Source organism: Balaenoptera physalus, assembly GCF_965194825.1.
Source record: "Balaenoptera physalus genome assembly, chromosome: 8".
NCBI lineage: Eukaryota > Metazoa > Chordata > Mammalia > Artiodactyla > Balaenopteridae > Balaenoptera > Balaenoptera physalus.
Window position 1 is genome coordinate 105,248,137 of NC_138887.1, and position 22,732 is coordinate 105,270,868.

A 22,732-nucleotide genomic window follows, 5' to 3' on the forward strand; every position below is an offset into this window, starting at 1 on the left:
GCTTCGTATGCTGGAAAGATTTTTATCCCAAATGGATGATGAACATGACATAATCCCTGCCCCAACGCAGTAGTTGAGCGTGAAGTTGATTCAGGTTTGGGTACGCATGGGGCAGTTGCAGTCAGGGGCCAAGGAGTCAGAGACTTGAGGGTAGAGACACATTGAAATTGCCCATCGGAGACCCAGTAGAGAAGGAAGTATAGTCAGGAGGGGACAGATAGACTCTGAGGTAAAGGGAAGGATGAGCAGACCGGAGATTTTGTTGTGGTCAGAGACCAAGTTCAGTAGGTGTTGGAAAGATTGAAGGATGGGCAGTTGTGGGAGCCGAGAACAATGGAAGACTTGAGGTCTGAGGTTTCTAGGGTGGAGCAGTTTAGCCTGATGACTAAGTCCAGGGCATGCCCAGGGGAGTGAGTGGCTGAAGTTGGCTAGAGATCAATTTTAAGGTGTCTGGAGTTGAGAAGATAAAGGAACACGTATGTGTGCATGTACTTGGAGTGGTCGGGGTGTTGAGTGGCCCTCCTTAGGGATTCTGAAACCACCCAAGATACAGCTAGGGCTGGTCAAGGTCTGAAGATGACCAAAGACCAGAAGGGAGAGACATGACCCTGACAAATGGCAGGAACCTCAAAGGATGTGTGAGGGGGTGGCCGTGAGGAGTCTTGCCTTGGGGGTTTGCGACAGTGCTAACAGTGTGTCCCGTCTCTGTATCAATGGCTGTGTTGAAAAACAGATGTCCACCTATTGTAAATAAGGGATTCTGTAGTTTCTTGTTTCCAGGAAATGGAGGGGGTGGGCCACATGGAAAGTTTGGGAGGGAAGGTAACACTCTCTCACCTCTATTCCTTCCCAGGCCTACTATAAAAAATTGCAACTTTGTTTAGAAAAGTAGATTTCTTTCCCCCATTTTGTGAACAGGTTGATTGGTATGGACGAATGAAACATTAAGATGTGAAATTTATGAATTCACCAATTTGTGCTAACAGCTGCCATTTACTGGGGACACTTGCTGTGTTCTAGGCACCACGCTAAGAGCTTTATGTTCACAATTATTTTTCATTCTCTCCAAAACATTAAGAAAAAGTAATAACATATCCTATTTATAGACGAAAAATTATGAGTCTCAGAGAAAACTTTATCTCCCAAAGTCATATATCCAAAATGGCAGATCTGGGGTTCAAACCAGCTGTGCAGGATCTCCGTGTGAGTGATATTTGCTTCTCTGGGGTAGTGGAAATTGGGGAGGAAAGAAAACTCTTTACAGTAGCGCAAGCCTGCATACGTATGTCCTTAGTACTAGAAGCCTGAGCAACATCATTGGTTCTTGAATTAATATGGAAGACCTGAAAGAGTATTTTGCCATCATAGTCCGTATACCAGTTCCATTGGTTAGTAATATTGGCGCGACTGATGTGGTTACTTGTATTTTGTGTCCTCATGCTGACATTAATGTGTTGGTCGTTATGGAGCTGAAGGCAGCACAAACACAGCACTAGTGTATCTATTATCTGTTCTATCTGTCATTATTGGGGGAGGGGTGTGCTGGGCCACCACTGGTCCATGGTATCTATACACTAAGGGCCAACCTCCTTCTACAAATGATATTACCCTTTTAATTAATCTTGTAAATTGTATGAATCCAGCAAAATTAGCCAGTACAAAGTGAACTGAGGACCTGTTTTCTCCAACAAGAATACCAGATGTAGAGAAGTAATTGCCTTAATTTGATGTAACCATCCTTTGGGTTGTGGACAAGCAGTCAAGTGCAGTGGTTAGAACTGCCCTGGAGTCAGACAGATTCGGATTTGTATTCTGGCTCTGTCACATACTAGCTATGTGGTTTCAGGCAAGTTAACTTCTGTGAGACTTAGTTTCTTCATTTGTAAAATGGAGCTAAGCATACCTCCCTCAGGATTGTCAGGAGGATTAAAGGAGTGGACCCATTGAGAGCTCTTAGCACAGTGCCCAGAACAGAAGCACTAAATCAACGTAGCTGTCATCACTAATATTGACGCTTCTATTGCTGCTGTGTTAATTCTGCTTTGAATACCTAATACAAGCAACCACCTGCAAGTTCAGCAGCAATACATTGATTTGATCGATATTTTCTTAATCAGATGTAATATGTATGGGTCTTCAACACAGTTTTTTTTTAAATTACCATTTCCTTTATTTATTTATTTATTTATGGCTGTGCTGGGTCTTCGTTGCTGTGCACAGGCTTTCTCTAGTTGCGGCGAGAGGGGGCTACTCTTCATTGCAGTGCAACGGGCTTCTCATCGCAATGGCTTCTCTTGTTGTGGAGCACGGGCTCTAGGCACATGGACTTCAGTAGTTGTGGCACGTGGGCTCAGTAGTTGTGGCTTGCAGGCTCTAGAGCACAGGGTCAGTAGTTGTGGCGCACGGGCTTAGTTGCTCTGCGGCATGTGGGATCTTCCCGGACCAGGGATCGAACCCGTGTCCCCTGCATTGGCAGGCGGATTCTTAACCACTGTGCCACCAGGGAAGTCCCAACAACACAGTTTTCTTTGGGGCCGGTAAATTTTGGAAGGCTCAGCTCCCAGATATGTAATATAGTAAATAAGTGCTGGATATGATGAGGTGGATTACTTCTTTTCTAATGGAAGTCCTTTCTTTGTCCACCTCTCTGGTTTTTTTGCAGGGAGAATTTGATGGGGTCCTGAGAGAGGAGGTCGTGGCTGAGAAACTCTACGAACTGGGGCGCTCAGCCTCTGGGACTGAGCAGGTCTACCTCAGTCTGACTTTATCAGTGAGTATGAGAAGGTCACCATTGGCTGGCTACATCTTGACACTGGTGGGACCACATCCGTTTTCTCTGGTACTCATAGCTTTTTTGGTGGCCCCCAAATCTCGAAGTCTTGCATGTGATGGAGAATGGCGATGAGTTATTTATGTTTGACATCAAAGAGCCCTGGCCAGTCCAATAATCAGCCCCCTTGCCCCCCGCCAAGTTCCTTTGTTTTCATTTCCTTCACAGTCTATTTCTTTCATCTTAAGCAGTCTGTTTTATAGTAATCAATGCTTTCCTTCCAGGAGGTTGAATTTGATTCTGTAAAACCAATCAAAAACTCTAAGAATTTTCTTTCTGATCAGTGCCAGGACTACAATTTATATCTGAATCCAAGGGAACAAAATATTTTTGTATTGACTTTTTTCCCCCTAAGTATGTCAAGAAATCAGTAGCTGTGAGCTATAGCTCACTTTCTAAAAGGTACCTATTATGAAAGAGAAAAATGCGTTGTTATTCATCAATTTTCAAGATTTCGATACCAGCACAGCATCTTGACTCTAAATTTATCATAAGAGAAGCTGTAAGAGCAGAGTACTCAGAGTATTTCAGCTTCTTTCCTCATTTTGTTTCTTTATAGTCCTAGGAAAATAATTTTTTTCTTTTTTGCTTTCTTGTATTGTAAAGCACTAACTACTCCTTGGAGGTCCACAGAGTAAATGCAGATATGTAGGTGAAAAAAGCACACTGAAATTTTGCTACAGCACCCTAATTTGCCTCAAGCATATATAATTCATAGCAAGGCTGTTTTATCTTGGATTTGAACTAGTAAACTGTCCAAAAAATGTTAAGCCCTTTTTACCCATGCTGGTTTCATGGCATGTCCTTTGAGAACAGCATACGAAGGCTCTAATCTTTTACTAATTTTCACTTTACAGCATTTTATGGATGACTCGGCCAGTCAGGCAGTAATGTACAGGGAGCAGCCCGTGTGCCTTGCACTATGTTAGGCTTTGGAATGGAAGAAAATTCCAGTAGCGGTACATCTGCAGACAAGTCCTTTTCAATCAATACTCTACGTATATACGTAGTGCTACGCCTTAAATTGATCTACAAAAAAGCACAATCCTTTAAATCTTATTTCAGCTAGATGGACCAAAGCTTCTTACTTTGCCACTGACCTCCTTACATTTGAGATATTACATGTTGAATTACTTTGCCCTAATAGCCTGTCTTACTGCATACACTTTCTTAGGGTTGGCCAGGTTAGTGATTTTTCCCGCCTTATGTCTTACTTATATTACACATAATTTTTTAACTTTCTCTAACTACTTGTGTACACAATTTCTCTCCTACCCAAAGTCGTAAGTTTCTTAAAGGCAAAATATAGCTCTAGTCCATCATTGTACGTGTTTCTCCTCATGCCAAGCTTAATGCCTTGTATGTAGTAGGTCATCAGTAATTTACTTATTACTGTTCTAGAGGTCTTTATTAAAATTCTTATCATTCTTATATTTGAGAACTTGCTTATCATGACACTATATTAGTTGACTTTTTCTGACTCTGACATCACAACATAAACCAGTGACATGAGTCTTTGTTCCAAGGGGCCAAATTCCCCTCCAACCCCTCGTGATGTTCACTAGATGCAAGATTTCATGGAAGGGATCTCGGACAAAGATTCAGGAGGCTTGGAGCTGCTTTTGTATTGCTAACTTGCTAAGTGATTTTAGGCTATTTACGTACCTCTTTGTACCTCACATTCCTCATCCCTACACTGGGGATAATCTGCCCTACAGATCTCACAGGTTTGTTTGATCAGATGAGATTATTGGGAGAGAGCTTTGAAGCCTGAGGAAGCGTAAGAAGTATTGTTATTAATGATCACTCGATTAGGTGTGAACTCTTCTAACATTTCATTTGAATTCTAGGCATTTGCTTTTTCTTTTCTTCTACTAGATAAAGGCTTTGGCTTTATTGCTTTTATGTGTGTGGTTTTTTTAAAATATAAAACTCTGCTCTAAAGGTGTTCATGAACACTGCTTTAATTTGCCTTTTCATGTTGTATATGTTCTTGCTAACAACACTAATTTTCCAAGCTATTGTTTCCTTCAGAAGAATGCATTTGTTGATGGGGTTTGTAGTCTGTTTTGAGACCCTATTGGTAGTAGGCTTCAGATTTTATTCTCTCACTTCTACTGTACTTTCAAAGGAAATTCTGGATTTCTTTCTGTCAACTTCTATTTCCAGATGTCTTGAGAAGCCTGAGTACTCATCTGTTAAAGCAACATTAAATCTTTTACCTTTTATTTTCTCAGGATCTTGATTTAATTGACATTAGCATCCTCTGTGGATACATTCACCTGCAGAAGTTGGATCTTTCAGTAAATAAAATTGAAGGTATGTAATTGTCATTCTAGTAAGTCAGTGGATTGCTGAATTATTTCAAAATTTAAGCTTTGCAGAATGTAATATACTTTAATACTACCAAACTTGATATAAGTGCTATTGTGGATCACTTTACACATTGATCCTCTGTCTTCCATGGAAAAAAAGCACCTGTAACTGATGAGAAAAGAAAAAGGCAGAGGTCAGCAAACATGCTACATTATGCGATGGTTGAGACCCACTCAGTGATATTAAAGAGCGTCAGATGGAATGTTTGCTTTGCTTTTTCCTTTCAAGAGATGGATCATTACTTCTTTAATGCCTCCTGAATGTTTGCTGATTCCCATTTCCTTCCCTCTTTTAGTTTATTCAGTGTAGATGAACTAGTCCTTTTTTCCCCCTTTAATGGACGCTTTTCTTTATTTTGCATTTGCATCTACATCTTAATCCTGGCTAGCTACTTCTGTTCTTATTTGAACACCAGGGATTCAGAAATTTATTTTTTCCCCCTCTCTTTGCTGTCTCCATATAGTTAGTGGGTTCTTACAAGTCTAACTCTGCCATTTGTAGTTCCATATAAGGTATCTGTGGTGATACCTTGCTCACATTGAATGAAATTAGTCACATTTTCTTCCAAGCTTGATCCTTATTTCTAATTTTCTGACCCTATTTGAAATTTCTGACCTGCTTCTTTCTTCGTTGATCACCTTTCTGTTCACTTTAGCTTTTTTTTAAGACGATTAAGTGTTGCTGATATGGTCTTCTCTGATTCATTTTCTGATTTCTTCCTCCCATCTGACTGCAATAATTAAAATTCACTCTTTTCAATGGCTAAGAAGCATTCTAGCATATTTTAATTCTTCAAATGCTACTGTTTTGAAAGGCTTTTTATTAATTTTTTTCTAGTTTCATAAAACTTTTTTACGGAAAATTACAAACGTGCACAAGTAGAGAGGTTTGTAATGAATATTCAGGTTCAACAATTATCAGCCCATGGCCCATCTTGCTTCATCCATCCTTCCCAGGGTTATTTAAGGCAAATGCCAGATATGTTATCATCAGAAAGAATTTTTAGTGTTACTGGCAGGCGCTCTCCCCACACCCCATACCTCCAAGATTGGTTTCATTTACTGGTTAAGGGATTGCGGGGTTGGGGAGACTCCAGCAATCTTTTGTGCTTGGCGAAGGGGAAAGAGATGTGGCTTCATACCCTTGCCCCTTGAGCAAGCAGTCCCCGGTAGCAAATGAAGCTTTCCTCTTCAGATCAGTCTCCTTCAATCTTTTATGTCCCCCTTTATTAACTCATCAAGTGTTCGAGAACTTATTGTGTGTAAGGCACAGTATATATGTTTCTTTTCAAGAGAACAGCTTTATTGATGACCTGATATGGACCAGATTTCAACTTGCATCAGAATCACCTGGAGGGTACCTGTTAAAACATAGATGCCTGTGCCCCACCCTCAGACTTTCTGATTCAGTAGATCTGGGGTGGGACTTGAAAATTTGCATTTCTGGTTAGTTTCCCTGGAAGCCTGTACACGACCACACTTTGAGAACCACAGTTGTAGACATGAGGAGCTCCTGCCATCTGGTGGACAAGGAGGTCACTACACCGAGTAGGGAGAGTTAGAAGCCCAGCAACCCCGAAGGTGGATTTTTCCTATCAAAGTGTTTCGAAAGCATTGAGCATCTACAAAGCGTGAAATGTACTCACCATCCAAGTGGTAGCTGCTGCTTTTGCTTCAAGACAGAGCTCCATGGTACAGCACTTACCTGCCCACAGAAAGATCAGCTCCAAGGGGATATGGGGGCCCGTGGAAATTAAGAGGGTTGAGATCACCGTTGACAGATATGGAGCTGAGCTCAGATGGGACAAATAGGCAAAACTTGTAAAGCAATTACAGTTTCTTCTTAGCTTTCCTCTCACAGGCAGCCTTTCTGGATTTGCTCATGACTTCCCACCAAAGTGTTGATGTCTCAGTGTTCTGTCCCTCCTAGAACAATTTCATAAAAAAGACAGGCTAAAGAAGGCTGTGATTTAGACCAGAGAAATAAAGTAGAAATTGGTAGAGATCTTCTGGCTTCCACGACCCTGAGAAGGAAAGTTGTTGGGGGGGTGGGGTCAGGGGGCCCTCACCTTTCTGGCTCTACCTACTCCAGGGCAGGGCCCCAGTACTGAGCTGTGCTTCCTTCTCCTGGCCTGGGGGTGACTTTATCACCTGGTGAAGGGTAGAAGCACTTTGCTGGGCTTCAGGTGTGGAGGCTCTGTTCTCCTCCAGAGGCCATCTTCTGAGGGGCTTTGATCGCTGGTTGTGTGATCTAGAGTTACAAGACGGGTGGAGAAGCAAGTTGCAGGTAGAGACGGGGCTGTAAATCCTTGTCATGTGATTCTTCCTGAGCCTTTCCCTAATCCTCCTGCTGTCCCAAAGTCCGTCTGCTGTAAAGTCGCGGAACAAAGCAATCCTTCACTATTTCTATGTCGTGTATATAATTTCATTAGAGGCGAGTATTAGCACAATAGTCCTTGACTTAGTATTCTAGGTTCAGAATATTGGCTTGGGATAAAATGCAAAACTCAGACATACTTTTTAAGCAGCCCAAAATCAAAGTAAAATAACAGCAATAATTTAAATCACTTCAAATAATTAATAAGATTTAAGATTCAGTCCATCTAAAACAAAATTTAATTTATAACAAAGAACGAATTGCGGCATTTTTAGTCTTTCTGAAAACACCTAATGCAGTTATTTAGGGGCTAATTATCAAGAGGATTATCTCAGGCTTTAGTTCCTCCAAGGCTGGCATTTTTCTTTTTTTTAAATATCTTTATTGGAGTATAATTGCTGTACAATGGTGTGTTAGTTTCTGCTTTATAACAAAGTGAATCAACTATACATACACATATATCCCCATATCTCCTCCCTCTTGCGTCTCCCTCCCACCCTCCCTATCCCACCCCTCTAGGTGGTCACAAAGCACCGAGCTGATCTCCCTGTGCTATGCGGTTGCTTCCCACTAGCTATCTGTTTTACATTTGGTAGTATATATAAGTCCATGCCACTCTCTCACTTTGTCCCAGCTTCCCCTTCCCGCTCCGCATGTCCTCAAGTCCATTCTCTACATCTGCATTATTATTCCTGTCCTGCCCCTAGGTTCTCGATAACCTTTTTTTTTATATATATTCCATATATATGTGTTAGCGTACAGTATTTGTTGTTCTCTTTCTCACTTACTTCACTCTGTATGACAGACTCTAGGTCCATCCACCTCACTACAAATAACTCAATTTCGTTTCTTTTTAGGGCGGAGTAATATTCCATTGTGTATATGTACCACATCTTCTTTATCCATTCATCTGTCGATGGACACTTAGGTTACTTCCATGTCCTGGCTATTGTAAATAGAGCTGCAACGAACATGGTGGTACACGACTCTTTTTGAATTGTGGTTTTCTCAGGGTAAATGCCCAGTAATGGGATTGCTGGGTCGTATGGTAGTTCTATTTTTAGATGTTTAAGGACCCTCCCTACTGTTCTCCATAGTAGCTGTATCAATTTACATTCCCACCAACAGTGCAAGAGGGTTCCCTTTTCTCCACACCCTCTCCAGCATTTATTGTTTGTAGATTTTTTGATGATGGCCATTCTGACTGGTGTGAGGTGATACCTCATTGTAGTTTTGATTTGCATTTCTTTAACGGTTAGTGATGTTGAGCATTCTTTCATGTGTTTTTTGGCTGTCTGTGTATCTTCTTTGGAGAAATGTCTGTTTAGGTCTTCTGCCCATATTTAGATTGGGTTGTTTGTTTTTTTGATATTGAGCTGCATGAGCTGCTTGTAAATTTTGGAGATTAGTCCTTTGTCAGTTGCTTCATTTGCAAATATTTTCTCCCATTCTGAGGGTTGTCTTTTCGTCTTGTTTATGGTTTCCTTTGCTGTGCAAAAGCTTTTAAGTTTCATTAGGTCCCATTTGTTTATTTTTATTTTTATTTCCATTTCTCTAGGAGGTGGGTCAAAAAGGATCTTGCTGTGATTTATGTCACAGAGTGTTCTGCCTATGTTTCCTCTAAGAGTTTTATAGTGTATGGCCTTACATTTAGGTCTTTAATCCATTTTGAGTTTATTTTTGTGTATGGTGTTAGAGAGTGTTCTAATTTCGTTCTTTTACATGTAGGTGTTCAGTTTTCCCAGCACCACCTATTGAAGAGGCTGACTTTTCTCCATTGTATATTCTTGCCTCCTTTATCAAAAATAAGGTGACCATACGTATGTGGGTTTACCTCTGGGCTTTCTCTCCTGTTCCATTGATCTATACTTCTGTTTTTGTGCCAGTACCATCCTGTCTTGATTACTGTACCTTTGTAGTATAGTCTGAAGTCCGGGAGGCTGATTCCTCCAGCTCCGTTTTTCTTTCTCAAGATTGCTTTGGCTATTCGGGGTCTTTTGTATTTCCATACAAATTGTGAAATTTTTTGTTCTGCTTCTGTGAAAAATGCCATTGGTAGTTTGATAGGGATTGCACTGAATCTGTAGATTGCTTTGGGTAGTATAGTCATTTTCACAATGTTGATTCTTCCAATCCAAGAACATGGTATATCTCTCCATCTGTTTGTATCATCTTTAATTTCTCTCATCAGTGTCTTATAGTTTTCTGCGTACAGGTCTTTTTGTCTCCTTAGGTAGGTTTATTCCTAGGTATTTTATTCTTTTTGTTGCAATGGTAAATGGGAGTGTTTCCTTAATTTCTCTTTCAGATTTTTCATCATTAGTGTATAGGAATGCAAGAGTTGTCTGTGCATTAATTTTGTATCCTGCTACTTTACCAAATTCATTGATTAGCTCTAGTAGTTTTCTGGTAGCGTCTTTAGGATTCTCTATGTATAGTATCATGTCATCTGCAAACAGCGACCGTCTTACTTCTTCTTTTCTGATTTGTATTCCTTTTATTTCTTTTTCTTCTCTGATTGCTGTGGCTAAAACTTCCAAAACTATGTTGAATAATAGTGGTGAGAGTGGGCAACCTGTCTTGTTCCTGATCTTAGTGGACATGGTTTCAGTTTTTCACCATGGGGAACGATGTTGGCTGTGGGTTTGTCATATATGGCCTTTATTATGTTGAGGTAAGTTCCCTCTATGCCTACTTTCTGGAGGGTTTTTATCATAAATGGGTGTTGAATTTTGTCAAAAGCTTTTTCGGCATCTATTTGAGATGATCATATGGTTTTTCTCCTTCAATTTGTTAATATGATGTATCACATTGATTGATTTGCATATATTGAAGAATCCTTGCATTCCTTGAATAAACCCCACTTGATCATGGTGTATGATGCTTTTAATGTGCTGTTGGATTTTGTTTGCTAGTATTTTGTTGAGGATTTTTGCATCTATGTTCATCAGTGATATTGGCCTGTAGTTTTCTTTCTTTGTGATATCTTTGTCTGGTTTTGGTATCAGGGTGATAGTGACCTCATAGAATGAGTTTGGGAGTGTTCCTCCCTCTGCTATATTTTGGAAGAGTTTGAGAAGGATAGGTATTCGCTCTTCTCTAAATGTTTGATAGAATTCGCCTGTGAAGCCATCTGGTCGTGGCCTTTTGTTTGTTGGAAGATTTTTAATCACAGTCTCAATTTCAGTGTTTGTGATTGGTCTGTTTATATTTTCTATTTCTTCCTGGTTCAGTCTCAGAAGGTTGTGCTTCTCTAAGAATGTGTCCGTTTCTTCCAGGTTGTCCATTTTATTGCCATATAGTTGCTTGTAGTAATCTCTCATGATCCTTTGTATTTCTGCAGTGTCAGTTGTTACTTCTCCTTTTTCATTTCTAGTTCTATTGATTTGAGTCTTCTCCCTTTTTTTCTTTATGAGTCTGGCTAATGGTTTATCAATTTTGTTTATGTTCTCAAAGAACCAGCTTTTAGTTTTATTGATCTTTGCTATCGTTTCCTTCATTTCTTTTTCATTTATTTCTGATCTGATCTTTATGATTTCTTTCCTTCTGCTAAATTTGGGGGGGTTTTGTTCTTCTTTCTCTAATTGCTTTAGGTGTAAGGGTAGGTTGTTTATTTGAGATGTTTCTTGTTTCTTGAGGTAGGACTGTATTGCTGTAAAGTTCCCTCTTAGAACTGCTTTTGCTGCGTCCCATAGGTTTTGGGTCATCGTGTTTTCATTGTCATTTCTTTCTAAGTATTTTTTTATTTCCTCTTTGATTTCTTCAGTGATCTCTTGGTTATTAAGTAGGGTATTGTTTAGCCTCCATGTATTTGTATTTTTTACAGATTTTTTCCTATAATTGATATCTAGTCTCATAGTGTTGTGGTTGAAAAAGATACTTGATACAATTTCCATTTTCTTAAATTTACCAAGGCTTGATTTGTGACACAAGATATCTATCCTGGAGAATGTTCCATGAGCACTTGAGAAGAAAGTGTATTCTGTTGTTTTTGGATGCAATGTCCTATAAATATCAATTAAGTCTATCTTATTTAATGTGTCATTTAAAGCTCGTGTTTCCTTATTTATTTTCATTTTGGATGATCTGTCCATTGGTGAAAGTGGGGTGTTAAAGTCCCCTAATGTGATTGTGTTACTGTTGATTTCCCCTTTTATGGCTGTTAGCATTTTCCTTATGTATTGAGGTGCTCCTTTGTTGGGTGCATAAATATTTACAATTGTTATATCTTCTTGTTGGATTGATCCCTTGATCATTATGTAGGGTCCTTCTCTGCATCTTGTAATAGTCTTTATTTTAAAGTCTATTTTGTGTGATACGAGAATTGCTACTCCAGCTTTCTTTTGATTTCCATTTGCATGGAATATCTTTTTCCATCCTCTCACTTTCAGTCTGTCTGTGTCCCTAGGTCTGAAGTGGGTCTCTTGTAGACAGCATATATATGGGTCTTGTTTTTGTATCCATTCAGCCAGTCTATGTCTTTTGGTTGCAGCATTTAATCCATTTACATTTAAGGTAATTATTGATATGTATGTTCCTATTACCATTTTCTTAATTGTTTTGGGTTTGTTATTGTAGGTCTTTTTCTTCTTTTGTCTTTCCTGCCTAGGGAAGGTCCTTTAGCATTTGTTGTAAAGCTGGTTTGGTGGTGCTGAATTGTCTTAGCTTTTGCTTGTCTGTAAAGGTTTTAATTTCTCTGTCGAATCTGAACGAGATCCTTGCTGGGTAGAGTAATCTTGGTTGTAGGTTCTTCCCTTTCATCATTTTAAATATGTCCTGCCACTCCCTTCTGTTTTGTAGAGTTTCTGCTGAAAGATCAGCTGTTAACCTTATGGGGATTCCCTTGTATGTTATTTGTTGTTTTTCCCTTGCTGCTTTTAATAGTTTTTCTTTGTATTTATTTTTTGATTGATTGAGTAATATGTGTCTTGGTGTGTTTCTCCGTGGATTTATCCTGTATGGGAGTCTCTGTGCTTCCTGGACTTGATTAACTATTTCCTTTCCCATATTAGGGAAGTTTGCAACTATAATCTCTTGAAATATTTTCTCAGTCCCTTTCTTTTTCTCTTCTTCCTCTGGGACCCCTATAATTCAAATGTTGGTGCATTTAATGTTGTCCCAGAGGTCTCTGGGACTGTCCTCAATTCTTTTCATTCTTTTTTCTTTAATCTGCTCTGCAGTAGTTATTTCCATTATTTTATCTTCCAGGTCACTTATCTGTTCTTCTGCCTCAGTTATTCTACTATTGATTCCTTCTAGAGAATTTTAAATTTCATTTATTGTGTTGTTCATCATTGTTTGTTTGCTCTTTAGTTCTTCCAGGTCCTTGTTAAACGTTTCTTGTATTTTTTCCATTCTATTTCCAAGATTTTGGATCATGTTTACTATCTTTACGCTGAATTCTTTTTCAGGTTGACTGCCTATTTCCTCTTCATTTGTTTGGTCTGGTGGGTTTTTACATTGCTCCTTCATCTGCTGTGTTTCTCTGTCTTCTCATTTTGCTTAACTTACTGTGTTTGGGGTCTCCTTTTCACAGGCTGCAGGTTCGTAGTTCCCATTGTTTTTGGTGTCTGCCCCCAGTGGGTAAGGTTGGTTCAGGGGGTTGTGTAGGCTTCCTGGTGGAGGGAACTGGTGCCTGTGTTCTGGAGGATGAGGCTGGATCTTGTCTTCCTGGTGGGTAGGACTGCGTCCGGTGGTGTGTTTGGGGTGTCTGTGACCTTATTATGATTTTAGGCATCCTCTCTGCTAATGGGCGGGGTTGTGTTACTGTCTTGCTAGTTGTTTGGCATAGGGTGTCCAGTACTGTATCTTGCTGGTTGTTGAGTGGAGCTGAGTCTTAGCATTGAGATGGAGATCTCTGGGAGAGCTTTCGCCATTTGATATTACGTGGAGCCGGAAGGTCTCTGGTGGTCCAATGTCCGGAACTCAGCTCTCCTACCTCAGAGGCACAAGCCTGACATCCAGCTGGAGCACCAAGACCCTGTCAGCCACATGGCTCAGAAGAAAAGGGAGAAAAAAAGAAGGAAAAAAATAAAATAAAATAAAGTTATTAAAATAAAAAATAATTATTAAAAATTAAAAAAAGAGAGCAACCAAACCAAAAAACAAATCTACCAATTATAACAAGTGCTAAAAAGTATCCCAAAAAAGAAAAGAAACAGAAACTGGACAGACGGAACCCTAGGACAAATGGTAAAAGCAAAGCTATACAGACAAAATCACACAAAGAAGCATACACATACACACTCACAAAAAGAGAAAATGGAAAAAATATATATATATCATTGCCTCCAAAGTCCACCACCTCAATTTGGGATGATTCATTGTTTATTCAGGTATTCCAGAGATGCAGGTTACATCAAGTTGATTGTGGAGATTTAATCCGCTGCTACTGAGGCTGCTGGGAGAGATTTCCCTTTCTCTTCTTTGTTCGCACAGCTCCCGGTGTTCAGCTTTGGATTTGGCCCCGCCTCTGCATGTAGGTCGCCTGAGGGCGTCTGTTCCCGCTCAGACCGGATGGGGTTAAAGGAGCAGCTGATTCGGGGGCTCTGGCTCACTCAGGATGGGGGGAAGGAGGGGTATGGAATGCGGGGCGAGCCTGTGGGGCAGAGGCCGGCGTGACGTTGCACCAGCCTGAGGCGCCGTGCATTCTCCCTGGGAAGTTGTCCCTGGATCACGGGACCCTGGCAGTGGCGGGCTGCACAGGCTCCCGGGAGGGGAGGTGTGGAGAGTGACCTGGGCCCGCACACAGGCTTCTTGGTGGCGGCAACAGCAGCCTTAGTGTCTCATGTCTCTGGGGTCCGCGCTGATAGCCACGGCTCGCGCCCGTCTCTGGAGCTCGTTTAGACGGTGCCCTGAATCCTCTCTCCTCACACACCCAAAACAATGGTCTGTTGCCTCTTCGGCAGCTCCAGACTTTTTCCCGGACTCCCTCCCGGCTAGCTGTGGTGCACTTGCCTGCTTCAGGCTGTGTTCACGCAGCCAACCCCAGTCCTCTCCCTGGGATCCGACCTCCGAAGCCCGAGCCTCAACTCCCAGCCCCTGCCCCCCCCCCCCGGCGGGTGAGCAGACAAGCCTCTCGGGCTGGTGAGTGCTGGTCGGCACCGATCTTCTGTGCGGGAATCTCTCCGCTTTGCCCTCCGCACCCCTGTGGCTGCGCTCTTCTCCGTGGCTCCGAAGCTTACCCCCCCCCACCGCCACCCCCTCATCTCTGCCTGCGAAGGGGCTTCCTAGTGTGTGGAAACCTTTCCTCCTTCACAGCTCCCTCCCAGAAGTGCAGGTCCCGTCCCTATTCTTTTGTCTCTGTTTTTTCTTTTTTCTTTTGCCCTACCCAGGTACGTGGGGAGTTTCTTGCCTTTTGGGAAGTCTGAGGTCTTCTGCCAGCCTTGAGTAGGTGTTCTGTAGGAGTTGTTCCGCATGTAGATGTATTTCTGATGTATTTATGGGGAGGAAGGTGATCTCCACGTCTAACTCCTGCGCCATATTGAAGGTCTCCCCCAAGGCTGGCATTTTTGAAGCATTGACTGTTAGCAGCTCAGGGGAGAGTGAGCTGGGCCACAAGGAGGCCTCGGTCATTTCTTTCCTGGTTGTGATGGAAGATGGGGATGGGACAGGTTGGGGGCCCTGGAGAAGAAGGTTAAATTTTGGGCTCATGGTGCATTTTCCATGCTGTGTGTGTTTGTGTGTGTGTGTGTGTGTGTGTGTGTGTGTGTTTTGCATATTCCTATTTTTATTCATTTCACTCATCTGGAATAATTAAGATGTGCTTACAACTGGTATAGTTTTAAAATGTTCTGATATAATGTATGCTGTTTTTAATGACTTTGTCTAAGTTTTATTTTATTGACTTACCTTATTCTTTATTCATTTTACCCCCCAGATTTGTCTTGTGTGAGCTGTATGCCTTATCTTCTAGAACTTAATGCGTCTCAGAATAAACTGACGACATTCTTCAATTTCAAGCTACCCAAGAATCTCAAGGTAGATTTTATTAATACACTAATTACTTGTGTTAACTGGTTTGTGAAATACATTAAGAAGCAAAACAGCACTAAAAGAGAATTCAGAGAGAGTAAGACAGAGGAGAAATGAAATAAAAAAGGAGAAGGATTTGTGTATCATTTATTTTAGAAAAAGGAGATAGTCTTTCAAGAGATTATCTTTTTCGGAAGCTTTGCTAAAACCTAGTGTCCAAACCAATGAACTAACTTCTTTCCCTTTTCTCTGCTTCATTTAAATACGAGTTATTGTTTGTATATTTTTATTATAGCAGAACAAATTTATACCTGAAAATTCTGTAAAAATTTCCTGGGGGCTTAAATTTTGCCTTCTTTATTGATCCAACCTTTACTTTTGTTTAGAAAGCAGTGATTTCAGATCTTCATTCTTGCTTCTCTGCACTTGCTTTTGCATTTCTGAGGCAGAATGAAACTCTGTGAACGGTGGTTGATGGAGGAGCTTACTCTGCTGTGGAGCACTGTGTCTCACACTTTAACGTGTGGGTAGGTCACGTGGCGTTCTTGTGAAAATGAGATTCTGATCCAGTAGGTCAGAGGTGGGCCTGAGGCTCTGCTTTCTAACAGCCTTCCTGGTGAGGCATTGGGGCTGGTCCATGGGCCACACGTGAGCAGAGAGGTCACAGATTAATGGTACTCCGATTTTCTGCACACTGGAATCACCTGGAGAGTTTTAAAGACTACTGATGCCTGGATCCCACTGCCAGATATTCTGGTTCAGGTGGTTCAAGGTAAGGCCTGGGTGTGGGAATTTCTAAAAGACCCCGCCCAGGTGGCTCTAACATGCTGACAAATTTGGTAACCATTGCCACAGCTTGGGGCGAGTATTTTTCTATTGGACTCAAATATTTCATTAAAAAGTTGTTTTAAGGAGTGGACATCAATGATTGCCTTTTATTACCTATTAGTTTTATTTTGTTTACAAGCCAAATTAATGGAGATCCAACGTATTCTGCTGGAGCTTGCACAAATATGAGTCTGTTTGAAATCAAGAATCTGACATCCTCCATACTGTCAGTGAGACGCCTTTCTTAATTTTTCTTCTGTTATTTCACATTGCTACATTTTTATCAGTAGTGAGTTTTTTCCCTTTGAAATTACAGTTATTGCTGTGGTGACATTCCTTTATCCAGAAAAGCCACACAAGGTGCCTATTTGTCCTCAGTATGGGGCCTTGTGGTCTCCAGGTCATCAGGAATTGTTCTTGCAGAGCTGTCTTAATTCTCCCTCCTTTGCTGTCCCCTTCTGCCTTGCCCTAAGCCCCAGTGAAATCAGCCATGGCAACAGTGTGACCCCCCTCCTTGGGAAAAACTTGCCTGGAGTTTCTTTCATTCACAACCTTGCCTCACCCCCTCCCCAAAAGACTGCACAAGTAAACAAAAACAAATCAGATACTCCATCTTTTTTTTTTAGAGAATTTTTAGGTTCATAGCAAAATTGAGGAGAAAGTGCAGAGATTTCCCATATATCTCCTGCCCCCACAAATGCACAGCCTCCCCATTATCAACATCCCCCGCCAGAGTGGGACATTTGTTACACTCAAACCTACACTGACACATCATAATCACCCGAAGTCCACGGTTTACATTAGGATTCACTCTTGGTGTTGTTCGTTCTGTGGGTTTGGACAAATGTATAATGATGTGTTTCCATCGTTATGGCAGATACCTCAATGTTTAAGTTCCTAGAGAATTAAGAGCAAATGTATTGGTAACTTTAGGAAAGTGCTTGCAAAGTGCCAGAGTGCCCCTGACGAGGTACTTCAACCGTATGTGAACCTTAAGTGAACCCTCTGTGAACCTGGGAGGGGAATGATTGAGGCCTTCCAATGTTTTCAATGCAGGATCTTACTAAATCCTCCCAATAGAACTGTGAGGCAGCTGGGATGGTCCCATTTTACAGATGAGTTTGCAGAAGCACAGAAAGGTTAAATAACTTACTTAACCTTTGCTGGGAGGCCACAGGGCTGGCATTGAACCCCATGTCTGAGACCCAAAGCCCATTTTTCCAGTAAATCACGCTTGTGTATAATGTCCCACCCTCTCAGATAGCTCTGCTTATGTTTCATTTATTATCTATGTGCCTTGTGCCACCAACCAAAGAAAGCATACATGTCCCGAAGAGCAGGAGCTTATACTTTTACCCTTTTTGTATTTCCTAGAATGATTTTGCTCTTAGTAGGTGAAGAAGGTTCGTTTGATTGATGGGCACTTCTTACAAGCTCTGGGTTCCAGTGGAACTCCCAGTGGGAGTCAGGGCAATATCATAACCCTTTTAAGGTCTCTCAACAAGCCCAGTATCATAAGTGCATGGAGGGCACAGTATAGGCATATAGTCCCAACAGGTGTGTAGTTAGATAGGTATCATGAGCACACACAAGCTGTGGCGCAAGAATGAAAGGTGTTGATGGAAAAATGTCAGCTATAAGTAAACCTAGATAATTATGTTTATTTCTAGCCCATCATTATTATATAGAAGAAAAAAGCGAATAAGAAATTTCATTTTATCATGCCAAACTGACTTTTTAATTAAGTCATGGAATGCATTTTACATAGTTGCAATTTGTATATGCATAAAATTTTGTTTCTGATTTTTTTAACAGGATTTTGTTTGCACATTTCTATTTCTTCACATGATTCACATACTTGTATTTTACTTACTATGCAGTCTTGTTGCTGTATTGTAATCAACTTAACCAATTTTCTACACTTACCACTTGAGCTGTTTTCAAAGAAATTTTTTTTAGTGTCCAGTACTTAAAGTTTTTAGTATTTGAAGTATTTAGTATTTAATACATTGATAAAAATAATCTTAGTGCATGGGTGGGGGGAGGTAAAATTACTGTTTTAAAGGGCACAAGAAGATAACAATAGTACTTATTATATAATTGCTTGATAGTTTTCCAGAAAATGATTACCATGTGCCTAGCACATTAATGCAGTGTTTAAAAAAATATATTTTTTTAATCTTTTGTCAGTAGGTGAATAATTAAACAAAATTATTTAATGTTGTTTTTCTTTCTCATATTTTTGAGTAGGAACAACTAATACTGTTGAAAATGCTTTCCTAAGATAGTCAAGTTTGAGAAAGGGTGCTGAGTGGACGAGGTATGGCCTGAGGGATGAATAAGAAAGACTTTTCTGGCCTTTAGGGGGTGACACAGGAGAGTAAATTGAGCCAGAAACAGAGAAGGCAAAGAAGCCAGAAGCAAGATGTGCATATAAACTAAATGAACACAGGCTATTGGGCGTCAGCGAAAACGAAGACATGGTGGTTAGTAAGGGTGAAACTGAGGTAAGCTCTGAAGGAAGATCAAGAAAGTTTAAAATAGGTGCTGAAAATGGGGAGAGTGACTGAAGAAACAGAAAGCGTTTCTGTTGCACGGCTGTCCGCGCTGGCCATGGGGAAGGGTCTCCCCCTTAGTACCCCTCAAAGTGGGCAGACGAGGGTCCCATCTAGGAAACGATTAAACACAAAGGAAGTACGTTAGCCTGAGTGTATTTTCAACTATGAATTGTAACCCCTCATCAGAAAATACATTCTTGTTGTGCAAGTAATTGTGTGGTTAAGATGAATGAGAAATAAAGTATAACATTCTGCTCTCTTTCTCTTATCAGAAGGTGGATTTTTCCTACAACCAAATTTCGGAAATGTGTGATTTGTCGGCATATGAGTCTCTCACGAAACTAATTTTGGACAGTATCCTTTGAATGATTAAAGGGGAAAGTTTGATTAAGAGGCCCATTAATACATGTGTACTGGATGACCTGGAATAGTGCCAGATAGGCAATTTACTAGAGATGTGTGACTCATTTAAACGGTTAAGAATTGATATTCACAAAATGAGGATATTTTACTGACCATGGAGTAAGAGTGCAAATCAAAGCTTGCCAAGAACATCTGACACCTGAAAAGCTAAGAAGATGGTCATTCTTCTGATAAACATAGGCTTATTTTTAATTCTAGAACCAGATAAGAAGTTCTGTTTTACCCGACTCCTTTCTTCAAATTTACTTAAACTGGGGCCCTATTTTATGTAAATTCAGTATCTGAAAATCCAGATACGGCCAAAATTAGTGATTATTTATTTTACAAAAGGATTCACACTAAGCTCCCTTTAACTAGCAATCCTCTCTAGTGTATCTCAAATGATGCTTTCATAAAAATTTTAAAAAAGTAAAACCAACAATTTTTGATTCGCAGCCAACTTCAAGAACATATCTGTTGCATGAGCCAGGCTCCTGTGCAAACAGAGCACCTGCCTTAACATAGACACGCTCCAGCTTCTGGACCCTAAGGGGTTGACTGGGGATCTGTGAGTTTAATGAGCTTGAATCTCTTCCTTACCCTAGAGACCAGTGTTCTCTGGGTGATAAGGGAGCAGCGCCTTCTCTTTCTCAGTATCTTTCTACCCACCTGAGGATTTTTCAGGGCAGAGTGGAGAATGAATCGATTGCCCTCGGGTGCCTCATTCCAGGGATGTGGCAGCAGCTAGTACACACTAGTAATGAGGCTGAGATGTGGGGAGAACAGAAGGTACGTTTTCTTGAAGACATGTTTTGTAGGAAAAACGCTTTATTTGTATATGATGGAAAGCTTAAAACATCACATCACTCTCTTTAGAACTTGTGTGTGAAAATGAGCAATTAGTGGACATTTACAGGGTGTTCTTGAAACGAGCAAGTTTTCCTGAACGTAGCCGAATGAGAAAATGATCAAAATGAAATGTTTTGATGACAAACTAAAAGTAGTACACATTAGCGGCACCCGTCCATAGAACCTGCACTTTACGCTTGACTGTTGTATATCTTGCATTTGGAAAGAGATAGAGTCTGACGGCCCAGAAGCTGTCTGGCTCAGAGATCTACTCATCTCAGGCCATCTAGAAGAATGCTCCTCAGGGACCACCAACAGCCTCAGCATTGCCTGGAACTTCTTAGAAATGCAGACTCTTGGCTGCTACCCAAGACCTCTGAAATCAGAATCTGCATTTTTAACAAGACCCCCTAGGTGATGTGAGTTCATATTAAAGCTTGAGGAGCACTGGTCTAGACATCAGCTACCCGCCTAAACTCCAACCGGACAAAAGGGATTGAGCATCCAGAGCTCCTTCTATTCTTCAGTGTACCCTGAGTGAGAATGGTGACACAAAAGTCTGGAGTTCTGTCTCCCAGAAAATATTCTATGTGCAAGCATGGAGTTGCCAGAGAAAACAACTCCACAGTATTTTGGACTGAAAATGGAGGATGCATTTTAAAACATTTCTATCATGAAAGTCTTAATTTCGACATGAATTTATCTTTCCATGTAAAATGCTAAACTGTTGTGACTTTGTAAATGTCAACAGAGGAAGGAATCAGGGTTTTTTAAACTTGACTTTAGATGTAACAACAGAGTCTCATCTCCAAAGTGTAAAAAGCTTTATTACATCAGAACCGATTGGAATTCAGAACGTAGACACATAATTAGAATGTAAATACCGTGGCACAATTCCTCATCTGTGTTTTTAAAAATGCAAAGACAAATACCCAGAACTAGCTCCCCTTCATAAACTACTTCTTAGATAGCTTACAATTTTGAAAAGAGAGTAGGCTAATTTTTAAACAGTACTAACTATGCCTCTTTCTTTTGTTCTGTTCAGGCATATCATATTGTGTATAATTATGTAATTAGAGTTTTGAAAAGACTTAAAAGCTTTGAGATAAAAAAGAATTTCTAAACAACTTTTTAATGCCAGAACATTTAAAAACTTAGATGAAATGGATAAATCCCTAGAAAAATGTTATACACCAAATGTATATAACTTGGAGATAGAAATGTATATGACTTGGAGATAGAAACGCTGAGTAGTCCTATAACTATAAAACTAGTTCATTACAAATTAAAATCAATTAAATTAAAAATCTTCATACAAAAAACCCCAACTTTCAAGAACAAACCTTTCAAAAATGAACAAATTCTTTCAAAGATTTAAAATAGAAGGCATATTCACAATTCATTTTAATGAGGTTACTTTGATACCCAAACCAGACAAGGAACAGTAAGAGAAAGGAAAATGACAGGCTTATTTCACTTGTGATATAGATGTAAAAATCCTAAACAAACTATTAGCGAACTGAATCTGACAGTATATGAAAAAGATAATATACCATGACCAAGTTAGGTTTATCTCATGAATGTAAGGATAGTTTAACATTAGAAAATTTTAAAATGTCATTAATGACATGAATAGATTAAGGGAAATAAATCATATGATAAATAGATATAGAAGCTCAATAGATACAGAAAATTTAATAGAATCCATTCTTCATTCACAATAAAAACTCTTAGTAAACTAGTAATAGGGAATTTCCTCAACTTGATAAGAATGTCAACAAAAATATTTGAAACAAACTTTATCCTAACTGCGGACATGTTCTAAGCACTCTTTAAAATCAAGGATACAAAACAAGATAACTGCCTTTGCCACTTCTAACCGTCATTGTTTAAGAGGTCTTAACTCAGCATCATAAGAGAAAGAAATGAAAGCAAAGTATAAAGACTGATAAGGAAAAAAAGTCATTTTTTGCAAATGATATGATTGTCTACAGAATATAAAAAAGAACTTGCAATAAACTACTAGAAATAATAGAGTTTTGAGAGTTCAACAAGGTAGTTGGATATGACTTCAATAAACAGAAATCGATTGCATTACTCTATACCACAAACAAGCAACTAGAAAACACAACCTTAAAAAGAAACGCCATTTACAAGAATATGTATCTTACTAAAGATGAATAAGACCTGTCGGGAGAACATAATAAAACTTTATTGAAGGGTATTAAAGACCTAACTAAAGGGAAATATATTATAGCATGTTCCTGCATATGAAGATGGGAGAAGATGTGTAAATATAATTTTATAGAAAATGAATCAGAAAGGCTAACAAACATATGAAGACATGTCAACCTCATTTGTGTTCAGAGAAATGCAAGTCAAGCTCACGATATACTATATTATATCCATTCAGTTGACAGAATGTAAGAAATCTAAAAATACCATGTGTTGGAGAACACATAGGTCAAGAGGATCTCTATTTTTCTTCCTTATGGGTGTGAAATTAGTTCAACCACTTTGGAAAACAATTTTGTGCAAT

The 22,732-nt window shown here is 39.9% G+C and overlaps 1 protein-coding gene across 12 annotated transcripts in view; it reads left to right on the forward strand.

Moving 5' to 3' along the window:
• The window catches only part of LRGUK (leucine rich repeats and guanylate kinase domain containing), a 132,999-nt gene that overhangs the window by 20,813 nt on the left and 89,454 nt on the right, over positions 1–22,732 (forward strand). For 10 of the 12 annotated variants that reach the window (XR_014266817.1, XR_014266818.1, XR_014266819.1 and 7 more), the window contains exons 2-5: positions 2,663–2,770; positions 5,068–5,149; positions 15,462–15,562; positions 19,215–19,296. Coding sequence is in view for 9 of the 12 variants with exons in the window: in XM_082472888.1 (XP_082329014.1) it covers positions 2,663–2,770; positions 5,068–5,149; positions 15,462–15,562; positions 19,215–19,296 (373 nt within the window). In the remaining 3 variants the exon portion in view is untranslated. Of the gene's footprint in view, positions 1–1,366; positions 2,771–5,067; positions 5,150–15,461; positions 15,563–15,674; positions 18,892–19,214; positions 19,297–22,732 lie in introns of those variants that run through there. The other 2 variants (XM_082472885.1, XM_082472887.1) reach the window with 2 other exon arrangements.